The sequence below is a fragment of the Bubalus kerabau genome, chromosome 10 (genome assembly GCF_029407905.1).
Source record: "Bubalus kerabau isolate K-KA32 ecotype Philippines breed swamp buffalo chromosome 10, PCC_UOA_SB_1v2, whole genome shotgun sequence".
In the NCBI taxonomy this organism is placed as follows: Eukaryota; Metazoa; Chordata; class Mammalia; order Artiodactyla; family Bovidae; genus Bubalus; species Bubalus kerabau.
Genome location: NC_073633.1, coordinates 51,673,546 through 51,693,294, shown reverse-complemented (window position 1 = coordinate 51,693,294; position 19,749 = coordinate 51,673,546). Strand labels below are relative to the sequence as shown.

The 19,749-nt window shown below is 41.3% G+C and overlaps 1 protein-coding gene across 9 annotated transcripts in view; it reads left to right on the top strand.

Annotated features, from left to right (window-relative positions):
* The window catches only part of APH1B (aph-1 homolog B, gamma-secretase subunit), a 61,519-nt gene that overhangs the window by 11,373 nt on the left and 30,397 nt on the right, over positions 1-19,749 (top strand). For 6 of the 9 annotated variants that reach the window (XR_008699242.1, XM_055537712.1, XM_055537711.1 and 3 more), the window contains one exon: positions 18,115-18,242. Coding sequence is in view for 8 of the 9 variants with exons in the window: in XM_055537712.1 (XP_055393687.1) it covers positions 18,115-18,242 (128 nt within the window). In the remaining variant the exon portion in view is untranslated. Of the gene's footprint in view, positions 1-2,963; positions 3,773-9,960; positions 11,588-18,114; positions 18,243-19,278; positions 19,432-19,749 lie in introns of those variants that run through there. The other 3 variants (XM_055537713.1, XM_055537714.1, XM_055537718.1) reach the window with 3 other exon arrangements.

Sequence of the window (19,749 nt, the reverse complement as noted above, 5' to 3'; positions counted from 1 at the left end):
ATGTGTTCCTTTTTATAGCTGAGTACTATTCCATTGTGTATATGGACCACAACTTCTTTATCCTTTCACCTGTTGGACATCTAGGTGCTTCCATGTCCTGGCTATTGTAAATAGTGCTGCAGTGAACATTGGGGTACATGTGTCTTTTTCAATTATGATTTCCCAGCAGTGGGATTTCTGGGTCGTATGGTAGTTTTATTCCTAGTTTTTTAAGGAATCTCCACACTGTTCTCCATAGTGGCCATATCACTTTGCATTCCCACCAAACAGTGCAAGAAAGTTCCCTTTTCTCCACACCCTCTCCAGCATTAATTGTTTGTAGACTTTTTGATGATGACTGTTCTGACTGGTGTGAGATGATACCTTATTGTAGTTTTGATTTGCATTTCTCTAATAACGAGCGATGTCGAGCATCTTTTCATGTGTTTATTAGCCATCTGTATGTCTTCTTTGGAGAAATGTTTGTTTAGGTCTTCTGCCCAACTTTTTGATTGGGTTTTTCTGATATGAGTTGCACGAGCTGCTTGTATATTTTGGAGATTAATCTTTTGTCAGTGTTTCATTTGCTATTATTTTCTCCTATTCTGAGGGTTTTCTTTTCACTTTGCTTGTAGTTTCCGTCATTGTGCAAAAACTTTTGATTAGGTCCCATTTGTTTATTTTTGTTTTTATTTCCATTACTCTAGGAGGTCAGTCATAGAGGATCTTGCTGTGATTTCAGTCCAAGTGTTCTGCCTATGTTGTTTTTGTTTTTATTTTTATTTATTGGCAGTGTAAGGACTAATCTTTATAGTTTGTCATCTTGGTCGCTTTTGGGGATGGAAAGTATAATTTAATCTTGAAATTGAGAGGAAGGAAAACAGTTCTTATTTAATGTGAGGTAATGTCACTTATCTAAAAAATGTGTGTACCACATCTAAAATTGCAACTGTAACAGCCCATCTTCCTTGTTGCTTAAGAACTGGAACATGAGCAGGAACTTAGAGTCCCTTGCTCCTCCCCACTCCTCCCCCACAGGAAACTGCGGCCCTGATTTTGTGGTGTTCAGTCCCTGGGTTAGCCAGGTCTGAAAGTTAGGGTTTTAACATGTACAGATGTTTTACTTTGACGCTAAAACCTGGAAGTTTTACCTTCATGTGTGTATCTGAAAAAATGTATTTAGTCTTCTTGCTTTTGAACATTTAAAAATAAACTGTACTGTATTCTTTAAAAAAAAAAAGTTGAGTTCACCTTTATCCAAAGATGCCTATAAAAAAAGCCAATGTATTTCAAACTGCTTTTTCATCTACCAGATGAATATTGTCTCCGTGATACAATGATCACACGTTTAAGAGTTGGTAGTGTACATAATTAGTATAAAATCTCTCCTAAATTACACAAGAATCTATCAAAAAATAGTTTTCTAATACACCACTGTATTTTTTTTGTCTTCATAAGCTACATCATTGAAATAAATGATCCCATGCACAGATTCTTTTAATTAAATCATCTTTAACATCTTTACAAAAGTAATTTGTCTTCAAGGAGCTTATCATTTTGTAGGGGGAATAAGACCTCCCCCCCCAAAGTGATTAATCTCATCAAGGCAGTTTGAAGTAATAACAGAAAAGATAAAAGATGAAAGTGTTAGTCGCTCAGTGACGCTGGACTCTCTGCGACCCCATAGACTGTAGCCCGCCAGGCTCCTTTGTCCACAGAATTTCCCAGGCAAGAATACTGGAGTGGGTTGCCAGTTCCTTCTCTAGGATAAGATGAGGTATAACTAAATTTAAAAAATTGCTGCAGTAAAAAGTTGAGAGATATCCTGCATGTTACAGTGATCCTCTAACCCAGTGGACTCTGGTTCATCATTTCAGTTTAGGCCTTGTTACCTCCTGTCTAGATTACTACCACTAACCCCCACATGGTTAGTCTTTCCTCAACGCACTTTTTATAGGTATCCATCCTTTATACTGTCCCCAAAGAAATCTTCCCTGTGTAAAACTAGGTAAGGGATTTTCAAGGCCTACAGGATAAAGTCAAGGCCCTTCACATCTGGCTGCAAGTTAAGGGAAGGGAAAGTATGTTAGTAGAGTGGGTCATACTGATTTAGTCATGCTTCTAACAGCAAATTATCTTCCTTTTAAACATCCCATAACTAGAATATTTCTGACAACGTAAAAAAATGATCGTAATAAGGAGTCTTAGTATTTTTTTAGAACTGTAGTACAAGTAGCTAAAATCTGTTAGAATCCAGTATAAATTAATAAAACATAGCCAGGAGGGGGTGCTAGAGTTTTCTGTATTTTTCTAAATCAGTGTGTTATACTGCTACATAAGCAGTTTTCTTCTTTGCTTCTCAACAGTCTCCTAATGAAATTTATTTTTCTACCAGCTTCTGTCACTAGATGGCGCTAATTCCCTTTAGAGAGCTAGGCTATTTTTGCAAGATTGACTTAAAATGATTCTTTTAGAAGAAAGTAAAAAATGTGCAGCAATTTGGTGATAGTATTTGTGACTTCTGTAAATTCAAGAAAAAAAGTGTAATAATATCTTTAGATAATATCTTTAGAGGTGGCAAGAATACACAGAAGAACTGTACAAAAAAGATCTTCATGACCCAGATAATCACGATGGTGTGATCACTGACCTAGAGCCAGACATCCTGGAATGTGAACTCAAGTGGGCCTTAGGAAGCATCACTACGAGCAAAGCTAGTGGAGGTGATGGAATTCCAGTTGAGCTTTTTCAAATCCTGAAAGATGATGCTGTGAAAGTGCTGCACTCAATATGCCAGCAAATTTGGAAAACTCAGCAGTGGCCATAGGACAGGAAAAGGTCAGTTTTCATTCCAATCCCAAAGAAAGGCAATGCCAAAGAATGCTCAAACTACCGCACAATTGCACTCATCTCACACGGTAGTAAAGTGATGCTTAAAATTCTCCAAGCCAGGCTTCAGTAATACATGAACCGTGAACTTCCAGATGTTCAAGCTGAAATGGCAGAGAAACCAGAGATCAAATTGCCAACATTCGCTGGATCATCGAAAAAGGAAGAGAGCTCCAGAAAAACATCTATTTCTGCTTTATTGACTATGCCAAAGCCTTTGACTGTGTGGATCACAATAAACTGTGGAAAATTCTGAAAGAGATGGGCCCACCAGACCACCTGACCTGCTTCTTGAGAAATCTGTATGCAGGTGAGCAGATTGAGTCCCTTGGACTGCAAGGAGATCCAACCAGTCCATCCTAAAGGTGATCAGTCCTGGGTGTTCATTGGAAGGACTGATGTTGAAGCTGAAACTCCAATACTTTGGCCACCTGATGCAAAGAGCTGACTCATTGGAAAAGACCCTGATACTGGGAGGAATTGGGGGCAGGAGGAGAAGGGGATGACAAAGGATGAAATAGTTTGATGGCATCACTGACTCAACGGACATGGGTTTGGGTGGACTCCAGGAGTTGGTGATGGACAGGGGAGCCTGGTGTGCTGCGGTTCATGGGGTGGCAAAGAGTCAGACGTGACTGAGCAACTAAACTGAACTGAATATCTTTAGCTAAGTTAGGATGACACGCTGACCATACTATGGCTGTGTACCTATAGAGTCAGGAATACCTGTTACTTTATCATGTGCTAGAGTTTATTTGTTATAACATCATTCTTTGGAGCATAAACTTTGAATTATACATTTAAGAAATTGCTTATTGCATTTAAAAATATAATCTCAAATTTGCTTATATTTGTGTTAATTGTATATATTATTTGCTGCTGTTACCATGTATTTAAGCATGAGATCATTTTAAATTTTTCATTCAGTTCAGTCATTCAGTCGTGTCCAACTCTTTGCGACTCCATGGACTGCAGCACACCAGGCCTCCCTGTCCTTCACCAACTCCTGGAGTTTACTCAAACTCATGTCCATTGAGTCGGTGACGCCATCCAACCATCTGATCCTCTGTGGTCCCCTTCTCCTCTCACCTTCGGTCTTTCCCAGCATCAGGGTCTTCTCAAATGAGTCAGTTCTTTGCATCAGGTGGCCGAAGTAATGGAGTTTCAACTTCAGCATCAGTCCTTCCAATGATTATTTAGGACTGATTTCCTTTAGGATGGACTGGTTGGATCTCCTTGTAGTCCAAGGGACGCTCAAGAGTCTTCTCCAACACCACAGTTCAAAAGCATAAATTCTTTGGAGCTCAACTTTATATGGTCCAACTCTCACATCCATATATAACTATTGGAAAAACCATAGCCTTGATTAGACAGACCTTCATTAGCAAAGTAATGTTTCTGCTTTTTAATATGCTGTCTAAGTTGATCATAACTTTCCTTCCAAGGAGTAAGCGTCTTTTAATTTCATGGCTGCAGTCACCATCTGCAGTGATTTTGGAGCCCAAAAAAATAGTCTGTCACTGTTTCCACTGTTTCCCCATCTATTTGCCATGAAGTGATGGGACCAAATGCCATGATCTTAGTTTTCTGAATGTTGAGCTTTAAGCCAACTTTTTCACTCTCTTCTTTCACTTTCCTCAAGAGGCTCGTTACTGTACTCCATTACAAATGACTAAGTAATAACCAGAATAAAAAAGACTATGAGATCTAATTAGTATATCTGTTAGTACAAGTTATACACTATGTGATACTTGTATGTACATAGGTTGTCATGTAGCAAGTAAGCATAGTTTATAAATTAAATGTATTATAAGTTAATTCTTTTTGTTTGTAGTTGTGTAGCAGGCTAACATTAACTTTTATTAGAATCATTACCATTTCGTAGAAATTCTGTCTAGAGGCAAGGTATGGGAATTGAGTCTTAAGTTCAAGTCATATCCTGGCTCATTAATTTAGTATTTTAGGCAAGTCCTTTGATCATTTAATCTCTCATTCCATAAATAATTATTTTTATTCAACAGCCCAGTCTGTATATACTTTCCACTCACAGTGGGGAATAAAGACAAACAACTGGTTATAACAAAGCGTGCTAAGTACTGTGATGAGGAAGAGCCGTGAATGCACAGAACAGCTCTCACCCACTCATTGTATCAGTACTTCTCCTTTGTGATACTTACCATATGTGTAGCTAATTAGTCAACTGTGTAGTTATTTGTGTCTTTCACCCCAACTGGATGCTCAGCCGTAAAAGGGCAAAGACTCTCTGTCTTGTTTCCTGCAGTATGCCCAGCACTGTGGAGTTCTTTGTTTCTAGATGAACTCATAAATATTTTTTGAAAAAAAAAGGAAAGGTAGGCATTGCTTATGGAGGAAGTGCTATCCGAGTAGAAAGTTAAAGGATGAATAGTAGGTAGGCTGGCAGAGCAAGCTGGGTGTTGGGAAGGAATGTTCCAGGCAGAGGGAAGCAGTCTTCCTAGTAGTCCTGGAGGTAAGAAAGACATTGTTCACAGGTACAGAAGTACTGGACTTCCGTCTAACCCTCAATTTCCTCATCTTTCATCAGAGGCAAAAATAATACCTAGCTCCAGGTTATAAAGAATTAAATGAAATTAGAGAGTATATATTTAAGTGCTTTATAAAGTATAAAATGGCCTAAGGGTAGAGAATTTGGTTCTTGAAGCATAGCATTTAGAGAAAGGATAATTCCTCTGATTTATGTGGTATCTGGGTTCATCAGTCTGAATCAGCTCCCTTATGATTTAGAAGAAAAATGTATTAATTACTCAGTAAGAATATCTGATGTTTTATTTTTAAAACTTCCCTAAGTTATTTCATTTACATTATATTTTCTTGGCAGTGCTCTTGTCTAGGTGAGATTTTCAACTTTTTAGCTACTAAACCTTTTATTTGGAGAAGTCAGTACGGGTCAGATCGCATGTGAAGTATCATGTTCAGTTCTTTTTTATTTCTTCAAAGTAATTGTATTTGCTTATTTCTGGCTGTGCTGGGTCTTTGATACTGAACACGGACTTTCTCTGGTAGTGGAAGCGGAGGCTACTCTGGCTGTGGTGTGAGCTTCTCATGCAGTGGCTTCTCTTGTTGCAGAGCGCCAGCTTCAGCAGTTAGGGCTCAGTAGTCGTGGCACATGGGCTTAGTTGGCCCACTCAGTGTGTGTAACATTTCCAGACCAGGCATTGAACCTGTGTTTCCCACATTGGCAGGCAGATTCTCAGCCACTGGACCACTAGGGAAGTCCTTGTGTTCAGTTCTGAGCATTGTGATTTAATAGGGATACAGAAGCACTAAAGTTGGTATAGAAGAACATCATTCGTATGGTGAAAAACCTAGAAGCTATATGACTGAAGGGCAGAGGAATATTGAGCTTAAAGAAAAATGAAAGGGAATGTGGGAGATTCCATTTTTGTCCAAATTCGTCATTCTGCTGTAGTAGAATTATACATCCACATCCTTCCATTGCCTTATGATGACTAGATTGTGCTTGCCTATCGCTGACTTTGACCTCAGTCCTGTGACATGACTTGGCCAAATGCTAATGTAATGTAAGTCACTAACTGGATATAAGTCAGTGACTTAAAAAGCACTTGCATGGTTGGTTCTGCCCTCTTCGGATCTGGGTCATGGACCAGAGAACATGCCACATAGTTAATGCCCCCTTAGCCTGGACCACAGAATGAGTGTGTATAGAGCAGACCTGGGCCCAGCCTGCAGTGACAAGCCAACCCAGCTGTACCAGCAACAGGGCTGTCCAGCTGAGCCCAGGCTCACTTGATCAGCCAAAGCACAGTCATCCTCTAGACGAGTGAGCATGAGAGTAAATCTTTCTTGTTGAAACCCAGTGAGTTTTTTTTTTTAATTCATTTCACTTTTTTCCCCACAGTATTTTGAGTATAATCTCTATAACGTGGCAGTTTGTTAAATGTTTAGACTTTTAAGTGAAAGCACTTGGTGTGCAAAACTATCTCTGCTGCTGCTGCTAAGTCGATTCCGTCGTGTCCGACTCTGTGCAACCCCATAGACGGCAGCCTGCCAGGCTCCACCATCCCTGGGATTCTCCAGGCAAGAACACTGGAGTGGGTTGCCATTGCCTTCTCCAATGCATGAAAGTGAAAAGTGAAAGTGAAGTCGCTCAGTCGTGTCCGACTCTTCGAGACCCCATGGACTACAGCCCACCAGGCTCCTCCGTCCATGGAATTTTCCAGGCAGGAGTACTGGAGTGGGGTGCCATTGCCTTGTCTGAAAACTATCTCTAATAACTACCAATTCCAAAGTGGTAGAGGAACTATTACATTATTAATGACACAGAGAAAGTAATTGACTATAAAGCTTAATCTGCAATTCTTATCCTCTTCTGAATTTGTTAGAGTCTTAATTCTTACACTAAATGATCCCAACCGTCTCTGCTGGGGACACAAGGATTCTTCATGTACTGTCATTGGCTTTGTCACCAAAGATGTATTTTCATTCTGTGCTTTCTTTACATCAGTAGTGCAACAGTCTTTCCTTCAAGTTGTTCAAATAACTGAAAATGTTAAGGTTATACTTTGTAAATTTCCTCTCCCCGAGCCTTGGCCTGTTACAGGCTCTAGTAGCCTGTGGTACATTATCAAGTGTGCGGAGCCCAGGTGGCCATCTTCAGGCAGAGCTGCTGCTGCTGCTGCTAAGTCGCTTCAGTCGTGTCCGACTCTGTGCAACCCCATAGACGGCAGAGCACAGACAGGCAGTTCAGTGAATTGCGTCAGAGAGTGGCTGAAAGGATGCCACAGGCTGCGGCTCTTCCACGTGTGTCCCAGGTAACCTGAGACACTGACGTCTCCTTGCTCCCGTGGCTGGGTGAAGAGGCCCTGCTGACCCAGCTCAAGCAGCCTGAGACCTTGTGCTTCTGTCTCTCCAGGCCTTATATCATCTTTTATGTATTTATTTGGCTGTGTCTGGTCTTAGTTGTGGCATGTAGGATCTTCAGTCTTCATTGCAGCATGCCAGGTCTTTAGTGGGCAGCATGTGGGATCTAGTTTCCTGACCAGGGATCAAACCTTGGCCCTTTGCATTGGGAATCTTAGCCACTGGGCCACCAGAGAAGTCTGAGGCCTGTGTCATCCTCACATGTGAATTGGTCCTTATTTTCTTTATCTACTGCTGCCTTTAACATTTGGTGCTATGAATAAATAAACATATTTATTTATTTGGTGTGTGTTTAGTGTCTTTTTCTTCAATGAATCTTACAGAGCTTTTTTTCATAGCCATGATAGTACCCTGTAAAGATGATTTGCATTGGGAAAAAGTAGTCTTTTTTTAAAAATGTCATTCAGCGTAGTATCTTCCTTCATTTAGTTCTATAGGAATATTAATTTACCCATGAAACCCAATATTAATAATTTGCAAGGAGAAAAAAAAATCCTGTCTTCAGCTTTATTGATGAGCCTGGCCTTCCTCACTAACCTCGGCTGATCCTCTGCAGCGCCATGGCTGGGCCCCTGGCATTTACTGACCTGCTCTGTGCTCACATCTCACCAAGGATTCTCATCAGCACTGGAACCGTTTCTACCAGTTCATCTTCTCCCTCTCCCGTGCTCTGCTAGAGAGAACCACCCTGTTCCCCTCGGGCTGGCTGCATGGCTCAGTTTCTAAGGAAATTGTTCACGTTGCAGCACATCTCACTGGTGTTACTGAGGCTTTCCAACACTATTCCTGGAACAGATTTTAACTCAGTTTCCCCAAACTACTTTTCTTACATGCATAGATGTTTGTAAAGCTTCATGGTTCTTTTAAGGGATTAATCAAGCTTGAGGTTTATTTTAAGAGATGGAGCTATCAGATTTTACCATCTTTTTCATTCTCAAGTTCTTGGCCAAACATTTACTTGAATATTTTCATTTACAAAGATCTTCTTGAATGTTTCTATCTTGAGATTGAAGTGCCTTGTTTCAAATGGTAGGCTGTTTTTCCATTTCTCAGGGGACTTTCTCCTTACATTCACCGAAACGATGATTTACAGTATCCCGGACTTACCAGCATTTCTGGAGGACAGAAGACAGGGGGACAGCGTCTTTAGAGCGGGGTACCTCTGTGGTCTCCCTCATCTCAGCTGAAGCACTTCCATCCTTCCTGTTGCTCAGGCCCAAAAGCTTGGAGTAATCCTGATTCTCCTGTTTTTTTGTTAAGTCACATCTAATCCAACTGCAAATGTTACCTCTAACTTCCATTTAAATCTCCATCCAGGTTCTTATGGGCTTGGTTTTGCTTTAGATATGGCTTTAGGAGTGGAAGTTTGAGAGCTGGTTTGGAGCAAGCATTGTAAGAAAAGATAAACCTGATGGTGGGCAAGGTAAACCTGCAGCCATTCCAGGGCAGTATCAGACGTGGGACGGTCCTAGGTAATTTCATGAAGTCAGTGAAGCAGTCATACAAAGTATTTTTTAAATTAATTTATTTTTAATCAAAGGATAATTGCTTTACAACGTGCTGAGTATTAATAGAATCCTGAGAGCCCACACACACTGAATTAGGAATTTGTACCCCAGGTTCCTATAAGCACTACCTTACACCCTACGTGCCCAGTGGCAGTTCTGGCCATTGAGTTTGGCGTGGTTTCTTATGCAGCATTTTTGTGACAATAGTTGAGCTGTAACAGGGAGTTTCAGGTATTTTTAATGTGCCACAAATGGGAAAAAAGAGTTGATATTGGTTCTTCAAAGAACCTGCCTAGGCTTCTTAAGAAGCAGGAGCTGGTAAAAGATTTCTCAGCCTTGTTACTATTGGCCTTTGGAGTTCTTTGTTGGGGCGGTGGCGGGGGCTGTCTTGTGTATTGTAGGATGTTCAACAGCATCCCTGGCTTCTATCTACTAGAAGCCAGAAGTACCCCACCCGCAGTGTGGCAACCAAAAATGTCTACAGACATTGACAGGTGACCTCTGGGGGCAAAATCACCCCACTTGAGATTCACCAAATTAAAAGGCCAGGTTTGGGTTCAGTTTGAGAAGAGACTTTCCCACAGTGACTGTTGATGAAATAAGCTCCTAAACTGGGAGTAATTGGAAGTGGACCCTGTGTGGAATCTGCTTTTTCATTGCACAGGGGACTGGATCAGACAGCATTTAAGGGGCTTCCCAACGCTGACTCTCCACACTGATTGGAGGAGAGAATTTCATCATTTGTCACCATCTGCTCTGGGGCTTGTCAGCATAACATTGTTTCCTTGGCAGTCTGTTCAGCTCATGAACGTCCTTCAGGAGCATTTTCATAAATCTGAAATGATATTTCATAGTGTTATATTGTTTACATTTGGATTGCTTTCAGGACATTTTCTTTTTGATCTGGTTGGTATTAAGGGCTAGTACTATGCCTTTCTTATGGCTATATGAGATGGCGTTCAAAATGTCTTATTTTAATGTGGGAGAATGTTACTTGGTTAGTAATAAATGTACATTTATATTACAATAAACTAGATAACAGAATTCTGTTACAGTTTTTAAAGCAAAAATGTAAAGTTAAATCATTATTACTGGAAAAGCATTTTCAAAAGCACTAGTTGTGTTCTGGGGTCTGACTTGGGCTAGGTCACTGGAGATCTCTCCAGGATCTGGCGAGTTTCTGCAACCAGGAAGGAAAGAGGAGAGGCTGTCACTTTGCAGGACCTTGATGCACCAGACCCTTCTCTTACTGGGGAAGAGAAATCAGGAGCTCTTTGGTAATCACACCGTGGCTCTGGGCAGCTGAGTTTGAGCCTTGGCTTTGGGAAGTCCTCCTCTGCTTGTTGTTGCCAGCACCCAGCAGCAGCAGCCCGTGGCGCTCTCTAGCCTGGTTGTAGACATTCTCTGAAGTTGGCAGGGGAAGCCACATAGCTATTTCCATGCTGGCTGGACTCAGTATTAGAATCAGTAGCTATATTAGGCTGTTGTCTGTAAGGACAGAAAAGTAGATACTGGGAATGAGGGAGAGAGGGACAAACATGAAAATGAAGATAGTTATGAGTTAGTGTGCTGGAAAGCTTGGGCTGTGTTTAGCAAGGATTGATGAACCAAACAGTAAATGTAGCCTCTTAGAGATAACACTGAAACATTTTCTTTAGAAATAGGTTGAATTGAAACATTGTCTACCAAGAGAATGTGTAAAAGATTATTAGAAGAGGAAGTCCATTATCAAACTAGAAAGCTAAAAACAAAACAAAACAAAACTAGAAAGCTATAGTTTCACAAACAGATGTACAATACTTCTTAGCACTCTTCAGCTTTCTGATTGATGTTCCCAAATATTGGAAATTATGGAAGCTCTTTTTATTAATCTGGATTATAAAAGCACATAATTTTGATATTCTTATAGTTAACTTAGAAAAGTATTTTTTCATAAAAAAATATTTTATTTAATTTGGCTGTGCCAGGTCTTATTTGCAGCACTCAGGATCTTCAATCATCATTGTGGCATCAGGACCTTTAGTGGTGTCATGTGGGATCTAGTTCCCTGACCAGGGATTGAACCCGGGGCCCCCTGCATTGGGAGCACATAGTCTTAGCCACTGGACCACCAGGAAAGTCTTGAAATTTTTCTTTAACTTTTAACAGTATTAGAACAAAGCAATGGGGATTCCCTGGTGGTAGGACTCTGAGCTTCCATTGCAGGTTTCCCGGGTTCAGTCCCTAGTTGGGGAACTAAGTTCCTGCATGTCGTGTGGTAAGGCAAAAACAAACAAACAAAAAAAAAACAAGCTAAATTTTAGAATTAGATTCATTGATTCATTGAAGGACTTATAGAATTTTGTGTCTTTAGGAACATGACATGAGAAAGGTTTAGTAAATAAAAGACAGTACCCTGCTGCTGCTGCTGCTAAGTCGCTTCAGTCGTGTCCGACTCTGTGCAGCCCCATAGATGGCAGCCCACCAGGCTCCCCCGTCCTTGGGATTCTCCAGGCAAGAACACTGGAGTGGGTTGCCATTTCCTTCTCCAGTGCAGGAAAGTGAAAAGTGAAAGTGAAGTCGATCAGTCGTGTCCGACTCGTCGCGACCCCATGGACTGCAGCCTTCCAGGCTCCTCCGTCCATGGGATTTTTCCAGGCAAGAGTACTGCAGTGGGGTACCATCACCTTCTCCAGACAGTACCCTAGTGATACTATTAACAAATCTTCATTTCTAATTGTAGTTAATTCCATTTATTAGAGAAAAGTATCAAAATAGTGTGTATGTAGCTCTAGCTACATGTATATGACAGAATCATTTTAGTTATTCAGGTCTCAGTTTCTGTTGGACCTCTAACCAATTAGGAAAAACAAATCCCAGTAATCTAAGCAGCACATTGTAATAGTAAAGGCTTATGACCATAGAAGCCATCTAATATAATAATAGAAACTCAGTTCAATTCAATCACTCAGTCATGTCTGATTCTTTGCTACCCCGTGAACCACAGCATATACCAGGCCTCCCTGTCCATCACCAACTCCCAGAGTTTACTCCAACTCATGTCCATTGCGGAGAAGGCAATGGCACCCCACTCCAGTACTCTTGCCTGGAAAATCCCATGGATGGAGGAGCCTGGTAGGCTGCAGTCCATGAGGTCGCTAAGAGTCGGACACGACTGAGCGACTTCATTTTGACTTTTCACTTTCCTGCATTGGAGAAGGAAATGGCAACCCACTCCAGTATTCTTGCCTGGAGAATCCCAAGGACGGGGGAGCCTGGTGGGCTGCCGTCTATGGGGTCGCACAGAGTCGGACACGACTGAACCCACTTAGCAGCAGCAGCATGTCTATTGAGTAGGTGATGCCATCCAACCATCTCATCCTCTGTTGTCCCCTTCTCTTCCTGCCTTCAGTATTTCCCAGAATCAGGGTCTTTTCCAGTGAGTCAGTTCTTTGCATCAGGTGGCCAAAGTATTGGAGTTTCAGCTTCAACATCAGTCCTTCCAGTGAATATTCAGGACTGATTTCCTTTAGGATTGACTGCTTGGATCTCCTTGCAGTCCAAGGGACTCTCAAGAGTCTTCTCCAACACCACAGTTCAAAACCATCAATTCTTTGGCACTCATCTTTCTTTATAGTCCAATTCTCACATCCATACATGACTACTGGAAAAACCATAGCCTTGACTAGACGGACCTTTGTTGACAAAGTAATGTCTCTGCTTCTTAATATGCTGTCTAGGTTGGTCATAACTTTTCTTCCAGGGAGCAAGCATCTTTTACTTTCATGGCTGCAGTCACCATCTGCAGTGATTTTGGAGCCCCCAAAAATAAGGTCAGCCACTATTTCCCTGTCTGGCTCCAAAAATAAAGTCTGTCACTGTTTCCCCATCTATTTGCCGTGAAGCAATGGGACCAGATGCCATGATCTTAGTTTTCTGAATGTTGGGCTTTAAGCCAACTTTTTCACTTTCCTCTTTCACATTCATCAAGAGGGTCTTCAGTTCTTCTTCGCTTTCTGCCATAAGGGTGGTGTCATCTGCATATCTGAGCTTATTGATATTTCTCCTGGGAATTTTGATTCCAGCTTGTGTTTCATCCAGTCCAGCATTTCTCATGAGGTACCCTGTATGTAAGTTAAATAAGCAGGGTGACAATATAAAGCCTTGATGTACTCCTTTCCTGATTTGGAACTAGTGCTAGCTAAATAAATAAGCCATCAAATAGGAATACCAGTGTTTTAATAAATGTCTGAGAGATCCTGTTTAGGTATTGTATTAATAAAACATAGTAAACTGAAAAAATGGGCTTCTTTTCTGAAAAGGAAGTTCCTTGGGACTGTGTTTTATCCTCTGGGATAGCCCTATTGCCCGGCCATGTGCTTAGTTGCTCAGTCATGTCTGACTCTTTGTGACCCCATGGACTGTAGCCCTCCAAGCTCTTCTGTTCATGGAATTCTCCAAGCAGGAATACTGGAGTGGGTTGCCATTCCTTCCTCCAGGGGGTCTTCCCAACCCAGGGATCGAACCCAGGTGTCCTGCATTGCAGGCAGATTCTTTACCATCTGAGTCACCAGGGAAGCCTGGCCAATAGTAGGTGCTAATAAATCTTTGTATGGATTAATAAAAGAGGAGGGAAGAAAGTAAATGTAAGAGTAATTCTCCAGTATCAGATGAAGAAGAAATCCACAGGAGTGAAGGAGTGCATATTTAAAGTGTTTTATCTACTTATTTATTTTTGGCTGTGCTGGGTCTTTGCTGCTGTGCTCGGGCTTTCTCTAGTTGCAGCGAACAGGGGGCGATTGGGGGCTGCTCTTCCTGTGGTGCTCAGGCTTCTCGTTCTGGTGGCCACTCTCGTTTTGGAGCACAGGCTTTAGAGTGCACAGACTTCAGTAGCTGCAGCCCATGGACTTAGTTGCTCCACGGCATGTGGAATCTTCCTGGACCAGGGATCAAACCCATGTCCCCTGCATTGGTTCTTTACCATTGGACCACCAAGACAGTGTGAGAATACATTTTAAAACATAGTCAGGTACCCAGGAAGCTTGGGTACATGTGATAATTGCTTGCTGCTTTGCTTCACTTTCCAACGTGTTAGTGCAACTCACTAAATTGAAGGTCCTGGCTTATATTCATCTTTGAATCTAGACACCATAGCACATAGTAATTGTCATTTATTGAAAAACTACAGTTTGCAAAGCACTGTTCTTCCCTACACAACAGCCAGGGGCATTATTTGCATTTTGGAAATAAAGGACACAAGCTCAGAGGAGTTGGATCGCTCGCCCGAAGGCACACTGTGGGGCCAGGATCCCAGCTGAGGGCTGTGCGGCTCTAGAGCCATAGGCATCATCCCCGGGCAGACTCTCTAGGCGCTCAGTAACTGTGTGTGGAGTGCAAAAACAGAGGAGGCATCAGGATGACGTCATTAAGGGGATGGCATTGAGCTAGGTGTTAAATAGAAGTAAGATTTAGGTGGGGTGAAAAGGGCAGGGTGGTGGCAAGCGGTAGAGGATTCAGGTAAAAGGGACAGTCAATTAAAAAAATGAGAACATAGAGGCACAGACAGAGTATATGTAGGGCTTCTGGTTTCCTACCAAGTAGGAGGTGTTTAAAGATGAGTAGAGGATAGTAGTTTGGGTCTAGGTTGCAGAGGGCCTTGGATGCTAACCTGAGATGCTTGGACTTTACTTTAGAGACAGAGTCAGTCCATCAGAGAGAATTTTTATCAGGAAAGAGCCTTGCATGCAGAAATACTCACCTAGAATTTGGAAGGAAGTTCAAGGCTAGTGATTCCTTGAGAATGCTTGTCTGAAACAGAGTAATGCTCTTTTAGATGAGAATGAACTAAAAAGTCCATAAGTAAGAGCATTTTCCAGGTATTTGAACTCTCAGACTTGACTGTAGGAAGATGATTGGCTGGTTTCAGTATTCGTGGTAATGTGTAGAGGAAAGGGCAAATAGAACTGTCAAACCGAAGATAATGCAGGAGGCTGCAAATAAGAGTGTTCTGGAGTCTTAAGAATTGCAAGTTGGAAGACCCAGATTTGTAGTCTTACAAGAATGGGTAGTCTTGAAAGAAAGTTCCACGGAAGAAATAGAGTCGGGCCTTATAAAGACAAAAGGCTATGAGGCTGTTAAAAGTTGAATGGTAATAATTGTGATCGACATAAGTCAGAAAATATTTGTCCTTAAGGAATCACATGTTGTTTTAGGGTAGTGGTCCATTAAGTGGGTAGACTCTCATGAGTTATTCTAGGGTAAGGATTTAAGAAGTGTCTTGAGTTTCTGGCAGGTTTATGACTTCATCAGGTAAAAATATCAGATTCCATCTCAGCTATGCCTAAGTCACACTTCCTTAATGGCCTCCTGGCTCTACTTAGAGAGCTCTGTTAGCAACACTGACTCCATTTTGATCTTCCTTTCACATCGCTGATGAACAGATGACACATTAGTGGTGTCATTGCTTTCTCTTGACACTTGATTGACATGTAGGCTTTAGAAAAGCCTTAGAGTGTGAACATTTGTGTCTGTGAATCACAGTTTCTACTCTGGTCTTTTCTGACATAAAATGAACTACTGGGTGTTTTCAGTTGTCTCAACTCTATACACTGTCACACAACCAGGCATCTATCTTCAGGGAAACTGCCCTTTCAAGGATCATCAGCGGGATTAAAATAAATCACTTTAGTTTAGTCTGCTATTGTTCCAAAGTTTATTTTTTTTTTTTTCTATCCCCCTTCTCCTGTAAAGTATTTCTCATTATTTGCTGAAACACTCTCACTAGATGTAACAAATTGCTTTCCTCCAACCTCAACAGTTATGTCTCTGTAATAATTTGCCTTTTGACTTCATATAACTGAAATATGGGCATTTTCTCACAATGTGCTTTGTCCCCACTCAACATTATTTTCTTGAGACCATTATAGAACATGTAAGTATTCCATTGTGTGAATACACCACAGTTTATTCATTCTGGTAATGATAGACGTCTTTTGTTATTACAAATGCTCAAAGGCTAGTGGTCTGTTGATTCAAAAATGAACTGCTGGGACTTCCCTGGTGGTCCAGTGGCTAAGATTCACCGCCCCCAATTCAGGGGGCCCAGGTTTTATTCCTGGTCAAGAAACCAGATCCTGCATGCCACACTAAGACTCATTGCAGCCAAATAAGTAAGTTAAATTAAAAAACAACAACAACAACAGACTAATTGTTTCAGAATATTGCTTCAGATTCAGCCCTCCATATCTTTGGGTTTTGCATTCAGATTTAACCAACGACAGATCAAAAATGTTCAGGAAAGGGAAATTCCAGAAAATTCCCCAAAGCAAAGCTTGTATTTGCCTGACTTGGCAACTATTTACATAGAATTTACACTATGTTTACAACTATTTTCATAACATTTGCATTATATTAGGTATTATAGGTAATCAGAGATAATTTAAGGTAAACACTGGGGGTGAGGATGTGCTGTGCATGGGTTGTGTGTGCGTTAGTCACTGAGTCGCATCCAATTCATTGTGACCTTATGGTTGTGGTCCACCAGGCTCCTCTGTCCATGGGATTCTCCAGGCAAGAATACTAGAGTGGGTTGCTAGGCCCTCCTCCAGGGGATCTTCTTAACCCACAGATGGAGTTACATTCATTCTTTTAAATGACTTGCATTAAAAGAAGTCTCCTGCATTACAGGCAGATTTTTTTTACCATCTGAGCCACCAGGGAAGCCAGTGTATAGGTTATATGCAAATATTATGCCATTTTATATAAGGGACTTGAGCATCTGCAGAGCTTGATATCTGTAAGGGGTTCCTGGACTCTATCCTCCACGGATGCCAAGGGAGAATTACCAATAGTGTGAAGGAGAACAGTCAGACTTGACTTTTTGCCAGGATAGCGGGTGTTAATGGTGGAAATGAGAAATCTGTGTGCCTTCCCCCTCCCCACATTGAAGCTTTCAGAATATGCGGAACTTGTTTTCTCTCTCTCTTTTTGGCCGTGCCTCATGGCTTGTGGAATTTAGTTCTCCAACAAGGGATGGAACCTCATCCCTTGGCAGTGAGAACACAGAGTCCTAACCACTAGATGGCCAAGGAGTTCCTAAAACTTGCTCATTTTAAGTAAAAAATCTCCAGGATGCAGGACACACACATACATGCGTGCACACACACAGTATTCCATAGAAAAACCTGTGTGTACTGATCGTATTCAGTTTCCATTGCTTAAGAAGAATCTTAGATGATTATTGCAATTTCTAATATTTTTATTCTCCCACTGGCCTTAAAAAAAGATCCAAGAAGAAATTCCACTTTAATGAGAAGACTTGTTTAAATCAAAGACACTTGTTTTAATTTAGAAAAGTTTCTTGGGGACCTCACTGGTGGTCCAGTGGTAAAGACACCCTCTGAGCTTCCAACGCAGGGGGCATGGATTCAATCCCTGATCAGGGAACTAAGATCCCACACACCTTGTTGTGTGGCCCAAAAAAAAAAAAAAAAAAGTTTCTTGATTAGTGCAGAAGGCCAACTTGGAAAAGCTGATTATATATCAGAGTAATTTTATTTTGTTCCTAGGAGAAACTCCTTGAAAGCCAGATCCAGGTTGACTGTTTGTTTCACTGGTTCACATTCTTGGTGAGAAGCTGCTGCAGAGCTGGCCCCTGGTTCAGAAATGTTGCTTTCAGAACTACTGTTCAAGCAAATGTTGTGTCAGGGTCCTCTGTCACTTGTGGGTGAACCCTCACACTAGTGCGGGGCACCCCAAGAGCCTGCATCCAAGGGCGTGTTCCGTGGACTTCGGGGTCTGCTGGCCTGCGACCGGGCACTAATGCTTGCCTGTCTTCCAGCTTTCATGACACTGGTTATCACGCTGCTGCACGTGTTCTGGGGCATCGTGCTTTTCCATGGCTGTGAGAAGAAGAAGTGGTGTGCCCTTCTTGTAGTTCTTCTCTCCCATCTGCTGGTGTCAGCCCTGGTGAGTATTGCAACTCTGCTCTAACTGGGTTTTGGAGCTTTAAGTCCACACATCTGAAGTGATAGATCCACTCGAAGAATCTTAGATTCACTTAGATTCACTCTAAGTGAAATACACTCTCGCGGGATAATGAGGAAATTCAGGAAAAGTCATTTAAAAGAATGAATGAATGATAGATAAATCACCCAAGTCTTACTATAGAAAGATAACTATTCATTTGTTGGTTGATCTCATAAACTATTTCTTTTTGGTAGGTGTCTTCTTTTAATTAAGTTAGTCAAACCTGAAATAGTCTTGCATTATGCTTATGTTATGGAACACATTTTAAGCAATTTCTACATTATTATGGATCCTTTTAATATTTACATTTTAATAGCTTTTTATATCATTACATACAATTATAGTTTGCTTAACTGATTGATCATTTGTTTTTCTACTTTTGGTTATTAGAAAGCTGTTTTGAATTGAACATCATTGTATATGAAACTTTTTCAATACATTGTTCAGATTCTAAGGAATGGAGTTATGAGTCAAATGGAATATTTTTAAATATTTTAAGATATTAAAGCCCTTGAGGCAAATTGCTAAAATTCTCTCCAAAAGGGTTGTAATATTGTTAATTATTCTGATTAATATCAAGAGTGCCTGGGACTTCCCTGGCCGTCCAGTGGTTAAGACTCCAAGTTTCTAATGCAGGGGGCTCAGGTTTGATCCCTGGTTAGGGAACTAAGGTCCCACCCACATGCCACATGGCCAAAAAAATGTGAAACCCCCTCCCAAAGAGTACCCATCTTAATCCCTCCTCACTGGTATTAAAATGCCAGTTTTCAAAAGAAAGTTGAAAAGGATACTTGACTAGGTATATTTTTAAAGCACTGTTTAATGCTTTGGTCTGATTTTAATCATAACTTGTCATATACTTAGAATGATCCCAGCCATTGCCTCATCTAGACCGTCATCATTTCTCACCTAAAGTATTCAAAAGTTCCTTCTGATGGTGTCCTGCTTCATGTTTCTTTCCTCTCCATCCATTTAGAGTTCATATCAAGTCTTCTTATACTGGACTCTGCTCTCTCACCCATCTAAAGAACAGCCTTCTTGCCTTCCCCACCTAAAACATTTAAGTCATACTAAAGTTACCCTTAATATGATACTAAAGTTACCCTTAATATGATGGAAGCTGCTGCTGCTAAGTCACTCCAGTCATGTCCGACTCTGTGTGACCCCATAGACGGCAGCCCACCAGTCTCCTCTGTCCCTGGGATTCTCCAGGCAAGAACACTGGAGTGGGTTGCCATTTCCTTTTCCAATGCATGAAAGTGAAAAGTGAAAGTGAAGTCGCTCAGTCATGTCCGACTGTTCGCAACCCCATGGACTACAGCCCACCAGGGTCCTCCATCCATGGGATTTTCCAGGCAAGAGTGCTGGAGTGGGGTGCCATTGCCTTCTCCAATGATGGCAACTATGTAAAGTCAAATCTTCATGGAAAAATAATTGGAGAGAGAAT